Raw genomic sequence first — 10,994 nt, forward strand, 5'->3', positions numbered from 1 at the left:
AGACGAGCTTGAAGAGGGTAATAGCATTATCATCATTTTAACATGTGTGTCTGTCTCTAGTCAAACTGGGCAGAGGGCCGTTATCAGCTGGGTGCTGATAGCCACAGCATCAAGGTCAGTGTCTACAGCAGCGTGACACAGAGCAGTGTAGGGGGAATAATATCAACTTTGCCGTTGCTATAGTGATCTGGGTCAAATAGCTGGGGTCAAAGATGGTCGTGTCACATGGCAACCAGAAGAGGGGCGAGGCCGTCGTTGCTATGACAAAGATCATATAAATCGAACAGTGTTTCCGGGTGTAAGCCAGACCAAGAACGACTAAGAACGACTGAGATACGAACCACACAGGAGAGAAGAAACCATCAGAGACTCTCATCCCTCTCACCTCACCGGTGAGGGGGGGGGGGTGAATGACACATCATCATTAGCTTCGGCTAATGAGAGAAGGGTTCTGGCTAACGACAAGGCCTGAGCCACTATTGGACTGAACAGCAGAAGAGACGATAGCAAGGACAATACAATCTGATAACATCTGAGCTGAGGCTTCTGTTTATGTAATAAACGCTCTTTCAAGAAAGGTATTATGCTGTCAAGGGTCAAATTCTTATGGAGGTGGTGAATACTTATGCTTGCAGATTGCATTAACGGGGAATGATAAGGATTGTACAGCCAGTATGTGAGAAGTGGGAGAGATAAAACACAATGCAGGGTCAGTGGATGGAGAAATGATAACACGAGCCAAACAGACGAAGACGTGATACTGGCTGATTGATCAGAATCCAACAGTTGTTGCCGTGAGCCGGATTGGAAAAAGATAACACCAACGGAAAAAGACTTGGGGCGACAGTGAACAACAGCCATCGTGTGGGAGAATCAGTGGGAGAATCATGAAGCAAGGCCGGCCAGCCCTGGGAGAGAGCGTCGAGTCGAGCGGTCATGAGGCGCGAACCAGCGCTGTAGGAGAAACAGCGCTGTAGGAAAAAGTTTTTAGTTCATTGTGCACCCACGGTTGTTTGATCTTTAAGCCAAATAAAGAACTATGTACATCCGTAAACATAAGTAGCGACAGAGAAGCCAGCTGTAATGTGTTTTGAAGACACAGAGGAAACAGTCACGGTGTAGGAGTGTGTTTTGGGACAGGCAGAGATGCAGAGTTTGTTTTGAAAACCGAGAGGTTTTTATCTACAGAGAATGAAAACAAACGGGGCCGGTGAAGGAAGGCAGTGTTCTAAGGGTTAATTCCATTTTAGTTTGTCTGTACTATAATGTTTTTTTTCCTCACAAGGAGGCGGGAATGCGGGACTGTGAGTCGGGAGAATTTACCTATGTTTTTCAGACCTACCGTAATTTGGCATTCAGTCTCTATTTTTGACCTGTTCAGTACTTGCATGTTTAGTAGATCATCTATTGTCATGTGACCTGCAGACATCATTATGACCTGTTTGCCGACGAGACTCTAAGAGACAGTTGTTTTTTTTGTTGTCATGAAAAGAGAGAAAAAAAGCTGTGTTTTTTAGGCCTCTGAAGGGAGGGCAGCGGCCGTTTGTTTAAGAGAGTAGCCATTTGCACAGAGACAAGATGGCCGCAAAGAGCCACGAGGAGGATGAGCGAGATAAGATGAGAGGAAATGTCAACAAAACTGAGCAGACAAGATGGCCGCAAAGAGCCACGAGGAGGCTAACAGATAAGAACCAAGGAGAGACACGTCAGCTAAAGTACTCTAGACTGAGTTGGCCGCCATCTAGGGGTGGAAGTGGGGAAATGTCTCTGCAAACCTTTAGTGGCGGAGGGGGGTAGTGCAGGGGAGTTTATCAGGAAATGATGACAGAGTGATTCCATAGGTCTCTACTACCATCTATTGGCGGAGTGGGGGAGTGATTCAAGTTAGGACACTGGAACAAGTAGGAGAAGAGTTTAATTATACAATGGATTAAATAAGAACTGCACAGAGAGATGAGGTGCAGTTAATTTAAATAGGTTAATTATGAAACAAAGAGGGAGTTTAATTTCCAGTTGGGCCTTGTCACACCTGATAAATAGGCAAGAGTTTTCAGAAGACATAGTCACCAGAGAGAACTGGCGTGCACCGGGGGTCAAGCTGGGACGAAGATAGAGTACGGAAGGGGGTATCGGTAAGCTGCTGGTGTCATGATGGAAGACGACAAACAGGGACAGATATGGGTGTGGAGAAGGTGGTAGACTAATAGAAAAACAAGGGAAAGTAGAGTGTACAGAAGACTGCTGGTGTTGTTTTTCTGCTTTCAGAGTCTGGAGATGACCGACGCCGGTGGAGACGGCCAACGGGGCGGAGTCCAGCAGTCGCAGGCGGTGTTGGCAGGGGAGAACGAGGCGGACATCGGAGGGGGCTTTCCTGCGGAGACACTGTCTCGAGGCATTTTGAAACAAAAGAGCATGGGCGGGTGTATTGAATGAATCATGGACAAACAGGGACTTCCTTTCAGAGTCAATCAGGAGATCGAGAGACAAGACGACAGCGAGAAGTCCTGTGTTCATTGATAATAATTGATAGGAGTATGAGATATAAAATAAACATTATGGAGGATTCATATATAAGATATATATGTATAGAAGGATATATATATATATATAGAAGGTAGATAAGGGGGGGTACGGTGAGTTTTAGCTTGGGATCACAAAGAAAAGAGGGTTTCCTATCTGAAGAGAATAATTCCCAAAGGGGGAAAATGGACATTGCAAGGGGTGGGGAAAACAATAAAACAACAAGATAGAATTATTGGGAGAAACCAAATAATGATTTATGATTCTGAAGGTTGATTAGAAGCAAGGGGGGAGTAAAAGAAATCAGTGTTTTTCAATGTATATTTGGTTTATAACTGATATATAGAGACAAGCTTGAAGAGGGTAATACCATTATCATCATTTTAACATGTGTGTCTGTCTCTAGTCAAACTGGGCAGAGGGCCGTTATCAGCTGGGTGCTGATAGCCACAGCATCAATGTCAGTGTCTACAGCAGCGTGACACAGAGCAGTGTAGGGGGAATAATATCAACTTTGCCGTACATACATACATACATACATACATACATACATACATACATACATACATACATACATACATACATACATACATACATACATACATACATACATACATACATACATGCACGCACGCACGCACGCACGCACGCACGCACGCACGCACGCACGCACGCACGCACGCACGCACGCACGCACGCACGCACGCACGCACGCACGCACGCACGCACGCACGCACGCACACACACACACACACACACACACACACACACACACACACACACACACACACACACACACATACATACATACATACATACATACATACATACATACATACATACATACATACATACATACATACATACATACATACATACATACATCACGTCACAACATCCAGATCATCCAATTACAACAGCACCTTTAATCTGAGATGCAGATTTAAAAGGAGAGAAAGAGAGAGAGAGAGAGAGAGAGAGAGAGAGACAGACAGACAGACAGACAGACAGACAGACAGACAGACAGACAGACAGACAGACAGACAGACAGACAGACAGACAGACAGACAGACAGACAGACAGACAGACAGACAGACAGACAGACAGACAGACAGACAGACAGACAGACAGACGGACAGACGGACAGACAGACGGACAGAGCAAAAGAGAGAGAGAGGGGCGCGCGTAGGTTTCGTGCGAGAACCGCTCGCGTGGCCGTCCACACCGAGTCCGACTTCAGAGCGGAAGCGCACGGATTTACATTGGAACAGCTGTAAATTCCTACTATTATTTATTATTTATATACATATAGAACTGCTCCACGTGGATTTTAATATATCATGCTTTAAGTACTGTAGTTTTAATGTAGTTGGTGTTTTTTTTATATAGTGGTCTTTTTACTGTAGTTTTAACACTTTTTTATAGTGGTGAGTGTCTATGTATTGTGACTGTATGTTTGTCTTTCAACCACTGCACAAATGAAGTTCCGAAAGGAAAATAAAGTAATTTGAAGTTGAAGTTGAAGTCAGTCCCCGTTTGAAGATAAAAAAATTAAAATTTAAGATTTCCAGTTCCAGTGTCCATTTTGCATGTATAACCCGTTATTATCTCATTAATTAGAATGCTAGAATGCATTTTAGAATGATGAAATCAGTGTGATGTACTCCTGAATCCAACCGGAGTTGAAAAAGAACTTTGCTTACCGCCCGCGAGTTGCCCACCAGCGGCCGGTGTGGACAACGACACATGTTAACCCTTTCACTGCCACACGACAGAAGGTTAACCCTTTACTATAACACAACCGACGGTGACCGTGTGATAGTAAAGGGTTAACTGTCGTGTGGCAGTGAAAAGGTTAACCTTCTGTGTATTGTCGCAGTGAAAGGGTTAACCGTTTTGGTAGTGCGGCGGTGAAAGGGTTAACATGGGAGCAGTTAGGGAAAGAGAGTCAGAGAGAAAGGAGAGAGAGAAAGGAGAGAAAGATAGAAAGAGATAGAGATGAGAGAGAGAAAGAGCGACAAAAAGAGAGATAAATCACTTACCTATTCAGTGTGGTCTTGTAGTTCTATGGAGGTAAAGACAGATCAAGGTAAACACTACACTGTAAAAACTGAGCGTCATCTGGTCACTTTTAAACTATAAGCTAATTGTATTCAACTAAAACTGTGTAAAATGCAATTCATAAATGGTTCAAATGCATTGAATTCAGCTCAATTCTATTTCAAACGGCACATAGTCTTTTTTATTATGTATAGGTTACTAATACTTATTTAATAAATATCAATGAACCCCAATCCCAGTTTTTACAGTGTACTAAACATCCCTATGAACTGAAGAGAGACCAGTCCTGACCTGCAGGAAGGAGACGTGTTCAGCGTTCTGCTCCTGCTCTATGGCTCTGATTGTGTCTGAAAGGGTTGAGATCTCTTTATCCAGCCCCTCAATCTTCTCCTTCATCGTCTCGCTCTTCTGCTCCTCTTCCTCCTTCAGTGCAGCTACCCTGGCCTCCTTTTCCTCGTGGAGAAACTGGAGAAGCTTCTTAAACTCCTCCTCAATCTGCTTCTCTGTGTGCAGGGCCTGGACCTGGAGATTATAAAATAAGATAAGATATTCCTTTATTGATCCCCTTGGGGAAATTCAGGCATCATAGCAGCATGGGGGATGGGGGGGGGGGGGGGGGGGTACAGGTAGTAAAAACAACACAAGCAGTGTAAACAAATAAGTTTAAGGAAATAAGTCAATATAATTTACTATCTAACTAACTATACAGTATTCACAGTATCACATAAGGGGCAGTATGCATAAGGTAGTTATAATTTACTATCTAACTAACTGAAATATACAGTAGGGGGGTTAAAAATCATGTCTCCCACAATGGACTACAGATGTACAATAGGGCACTTATTTTTACTGTGTGCAGGTTGAGTGCAGCTACAACCTTACAGTAAATCATTTATCATTAATACAGAATATTTGTTAGGTTAGGTTAGGTTAGGTTTACTTTAGTTGTTCAAGGGGGACAGTGTACATTCATAAAACATTTTACAAATGTAAATGCACCCAATTTTAGCCAAAAGGCTAATTTCCATTGGCAGTCCCCCTGCCAGAAGGTACAGGTTAAAATCCTGTGTGAAAAAAGGGTTAGCAATAAAAACAGAATAAAATCAAGATAAATAACATTAGAATAAAAACACAACAAAAGCACATACACATACGATAGGGATACAGGTCACAATACAGTCATGGACACAAGGACAGAGCACATCATGACATATTAAGAGACCCAGACATAGACAGACGTGTACCTTTACGTGTTCTGCTGTGCTGACGCATGTTCGTTTGATTTCTTTAAAGGCCTGTAGCTTGTCACGTAAGGTCTTCAGTGGAGCCTGGAGCTGCTTCTGCAATGGAATTCATTCATGATGCATTTCACTTGAAAGATGGAAGTCTCCCCCCTGAGGACTCCACCCAGGCCACCCTGGACTCCCACACTGACATTGACTCCCACACTGACATTGACTCCCACACTGACATTGACTCTCACACCTCCTACGTTGTGGACAAAAATAAATCAACTCCAACATCAGTGTCTGAATCTAATCCCATCTAATTGTTCTGATTGTCTAATGTTTCTGTATTCATTAACAACGTGACAACAATGTTTACTCTGTGTATTTATTGAGTATAATTAAAGATTGAATAAATTAATATAATAATGATTTTGCCATACCTTGTGATCCTCCGAAGCTTCCTCTATGGGGCAGCAGTTGTGGCTCTTGTGTTTTCTGGAGGACTGACACACCAGACAGATGGGCTGGTGGTCATCCAGACAGAAGAGCTTGAGTTCTTCTCTGTGCAGACTGCAGAGCACCCCAGGACCTGCTGGAGCTCCCTGGCTTCTCTCCCTGAAGGCCTCACACAGGTTCTTCAAAGCCAAGTTACGAGGAGGATCTAACATTGAAGAGACTTTCCTACAAAGTGGACAGTTCTTGTCTTCTCTGTCTCTCCAGTATTGTTGCAGACAGGCTTTACAGAAGCTGTGGCCACACGACAAGACGAGAGGATCTGTGTAGATGTCATGGCACACGGAACAAGACACATCCTCTTCACAATGAGACGAAGCCATTTTGTCACTCAGTAACACTCCCTCCTCTGGAAAGCTCCCTGAAGTTTACTTTAACTTTTGTTATAAACTTACTTAGATTCAGTCAGCAGCTGGTTGAAGTCACTGTTTGATCAGTAGTTATGAGGGCCGACGTTCCACTCTACTGGTTAAAGTTGCTTACTTGTGAGTAGTACGTTCGTTGATAAAGACAAATAATGTCCACAGCCGCTCCAGTGTAAAACAAAGATATCCAAATGGTTTATTTCTCTTCCACAGCGAAGTCTTTCTTTAGAGAAGCGTTCCCAAAGCTATTTTCCTAAATATTCACGTTACTACTACAAGGTAAGAAAAAACGGTATTTTCCCAGCTTTGGCTCCTCTACACTAGTCCTTCCTGTGTTTGTCTAAAGCTAGTCCTACTCCTTCAGTACGAGCTGTGGGTTTTATCTGGAGCAGGCGGGTGTCGATCGATGAGGAGTGTAGAAACACTGATGTTTATCACCTGTATATCAAAGGTTATAATCCTAGTTATGTCATTACTGGCAAAGCGCCTTGCTTCGCCTATTGGACTATGCTCGCGCCTGTGGGCGTTCTTTGAAAGAACTTTTCATGCACCTACCATTCACCTAGCCACGCCCACCTATAACCAGGTAAAGTGGTCACACCGACCTCTCTAGTATATAACATGGTGAAGTGGTCACGCCCACCTCTCTTGTATATAACCACACAGTACATTTCGCAAGGTAAATTTTACTCAAACTGAGTACATTTTACAAAAGGTTTGAGTAAAATGTACTCAGTTTGAGTAAGATTTACTCTGCGAAATATACTGTGCAGGTGAAGTGGCCACGCCCACCTCTCTAGTATCAAACCAGGTGTAGTGACCTCACCTCTCTAGTATATAACCAGGTGTAGTGACCTCACCTCTCTAGTATATAACCAGGTGAAGTGACCTCACCTCTCTAGTATATAACCAGGTGAAGTGACCTCACCTCTCTAGTATATAACCAGGTGTAGTGACCTCACCTCTCTAGTATATAACCAGGTGTAGTGACCTCACCTCTCTAGTATATAACCAGGTGTAGTGACCTCACCTCTCTAGTATATAACCAGGTGTAGTGACCTCACCTCTCTAGTATATAACCAGGTGTAGTGACCTCACCTCTCTAGTATATAACCAGGTGTAGTGACCTCACCTCTCTAGTATATAACCAGGTGTAGTGACCTCACCTCTCTAGTATATAACCAGGTGTAGTGACGTCACCTCTCTAGTATATAACCAGGTGTAGTGACGTCACCTCTCTAGTATATAATCAGGTGAAGTGACCTCACCTCTCTAGTATATAACCAGGTGTAGTGACGTCACCTCTCTAGTATATAACCAGGTGTAGTGACCTCACCTCTCTAGTATATAACCAGGTGAAGTGACCTCACCTCTCTAGTATATAACCAGGTGTAGTGACCTCACCTCTGTAGTATATAACCAGGTGTAGTGACCTCACCTCTCTAGTATATAACCAGGTGTAGTGACCTCACCTCTCTAGTATATAACCAGGTGTAGTGACGTCACCTCTCTAGTATATAACCAGGTGTAGTGACCTCACCTCTCTAGTATATAACCAGGTGTAGTGACCTCACCTCTCTAGTATATAACCAGGTGTAGTGACCTCACCTCTCTAGTATATAACCAGGTGTAGTGACCTCACCTCTCTAGTATATAACCAGGTGTAGTGACCTCACCTCTCTAGTATATAACCAGGTGTAGTGACCTCACCTCTCTAGTATATAACCAGGTGTAGTGACCTCACCTCTCTAGTATATAACCAGGTGTAGTGACGTCACCTCTCTAGTATATAACCAGGTGAAGTGACCTCACCTCTCTAGTATATAACCAGGTGTAGTGACCTCACCTCTCTAGTATATAACCAGGTGTAGTGACCTCACCTCTCTAGTATATAACCAGGTGTAGTGACCTCACCTCTCTAGTATATAACCAGGTGTAGTGACGTCACCTCTCTAGTATATAACCAGGTGTAGTGACCTCACCTCTCTAGTATATAACCAGGTGTAGTGACCTCACCTCTCTAGTATATAACCAGGTGTAGTGACCTCACCTCTCTAGTATATAACCAGGTGAAGTGACCTCACCTCTCTAGTATATAACCAGGTGTAGTGACCTCACCTCTCTAGTATATAACCAGTTGTAGTGACCTCACCTCTCTAGTATATAACCAGATGTAGTGACCTAACCTTTCTAGTATATAACCAGGTGTAGTAACCTCACCTCTTTAGTATATAACCAGGTGTAGTGACCTCACCTCTCTAGTATATAACCAGGTGTAGTGACCTCACCTCTCTAGTATATAACCAGGTGTAGTGACCTCCCTCCTCTGAGCAGGGCAGGAGAAGACCCTCTGAGCAGGGCAGGAGAAGACCCTCTGAGCAGGGCAGGAGAAGACCCTCTGAGCAGGGCAAAAGAAGCCACCACTCCACGAGTAGAGTGCACTCTGATCCCTGTGGGGGGGGGACCTGTCCAGCCGAGGTATAACAAAGAAAGGGCGATGCCCTCACACAACAAATGTGACAGCCGTTGTTTTGACAGCGCTTTACCCTTGTTAGGGCCACTGTGACAAACCAACAATTGACTGGTAGCCATGAGGTCATGTGAGCGCCTAAGAAAAATCTAAAGGCGCACAAATAGGACACAACAGGTGAAGGCTCTTGTCCACCTCAACAGCATGAGGGGGAGGGTGGAAAGCCCTGCGCACCATATCCCTGGAGCGATAAGAGCGCTTTACAATGGCTGCATTGGGTCTCAGAGTAGCACTGCTATTATTCCCTGAATAGACAGGCACTCTGGTTGAACCGAAAGAGCGCTTAACCTCTTAACCTGCGCCCCCAAAATTGGCCATTGTAGTTTTTCGTTTTTGAGGACTGCATACTTTTTTTGCAAACCAAAATACTACACTCATCATTTGCTGTATCGTTCGGTAAACAAGAAATTGCTCTCTTTCCACATTTACCTGAACCCCTCAGTTTGAGAAGTCCTAGGTTAGCTGTGTGTGTGCGTGTGTGTGTGTGTGTGTGTGTGTGTGTGTGTGTGTGTGGTGTGTGTGTGTGTGTGTTTGTGTGTGTGTGTGTGTGTGTGTGTGTGTGTGTTGAAATGGCCGATGGACGATCTCAGTCCATCTTCAGTTCAGTCGACTGGGATGTGGAGAGATTCAAGGACTCTGGAGTCTGAGACACTACAGAGGTGTGGAGAGATTCAAGGACTCTGGAGTCTGAGACACTACAGAGGTGTGGAGAGATTCAAGCACTCTGGAGTCTGAGACACTACAGAGATGTGGAGAGATTCAAGGACTTTGGAGTCTGAGACACTACAGAGCTGTGGAGAGATTCAAGCACTCTGGAGTCTGAGACACTAGAGGTGTGGAAAGATTCAAGGACTCTGGAGTCTGAGACACTACAGAGGTGTGGAGAGATTCAAGCACTGTGGAGTCTGAGACAGAGCAGAGGTGTGGATAGATTCAAGCACCCTGGAGTCTGAGACAGAGCAGAGGTGTGGAGAGATTCAAGGACTCTGGAGTCTGAGACACTACAGAGGTGTGGAGAGATTCAAGGACTCTGGAGTCTGAGACACTACGTGTATTCTTGAAAGAACGTGAGACTACAACTGTGAACTGATCTGGTCATTTATTTAGCATACGTTAACTTCCTGTTACCTTGAACTCCTCCCCTACACATAGCCCCAGGCTCATTCCTATTGGCCGGCCCTAACCTTACTTCCTGTTCGTCATAACAATAGACCCGGCACACATAGATTATCTAAACAAGGATAACACCACATCTCCCCTTTCTCGAGAACAAAGGGTAGACTGCCTTTGTCTCATCAAACCTTAGAGGATTATTCTGCCTCTTGTGTAGAAAGGTCTGTCCCTGTTTAACCCTGTAACACAAACAGTATTATTTATAGTGCCTTATACTAGACCCATAGCATTTACATTTTACATACCATATTTACATAACATTTAATTTTTCTTGTTATTATACACATGTGCCCTTTTAATTTTTTCTATTTTTTTTTACAATGTCAGATCCCCTTTCCCCCCAGTTCACAGGTCAAGCCTATTAGGTTTCACTACAGTTCTCCCAGACCGGGTTTTGAGAGAGAGTCCCTTTAGGTGCGGCTTGGGGTACCACACCCGGTGACATGGGAGCCTGCTCAGGAGTTGGCTCTGGCGTTTGGTGCTGTAGTGGGGAACCTCAGTCCTGTTCAGATGTCTGAAGAGGTATCAGGTGCAGGCGGTTACGTCTCACCACCCCCTGAGGTAGATCCACCAAGTATGACCTTGGAGTGGAGTGCTTCTGGA

The 10,994-nt window shown here is 44.2% G+C and overlaps 1 protein-coding gene across 1 annotated transcript in view; it reads right to left on the reverse strand.

Annotated features, from left to right (window-relative positions):
- The window catches only part of LOC311226633 (E3 ubiquitin-protein ligase TRIM35-like), a gene marked incomplete at both ends in the record, with an annotated part of 7,665 nt that extends 1,019 nt beyond the window's left edge, over nucleotides 1-6,646 (reverse strand). Inside the window, 3 exons of the mRNA XM_084312050.1 lie at nucleotides 2,233-2,382; nucleotides 4,873-5,103; nucleotides 6,251-6,646. Coding sequence (XP_084168176.1) covers nucleotides 2,233-2,382; nucleotides 4,873-5,103; nucleotides 6,251-6,646 — 777 coding nt within the window. The remainder of the gene's footprint in view (nucleotides 1-2,232; nucleotides 2,383-4,872; nucleotides 5,104-6,250) is intronic.
- Nucleotides 6,647-10,994: the final 4,348 nt, after the last annotated feature.

This window comes from Notolepis coatsorum (genome assembly GCF_963971535.1).
Source record: "Notolepis coatsorum genome assembly, chromosome: 4".
NCBI classification, from domain to species: Eukaryota; Metazoa; Chordata; class Actinopteri; order Aulopiformes; family Paralepididae; genus Notolepis; species Notolepis coatsorum.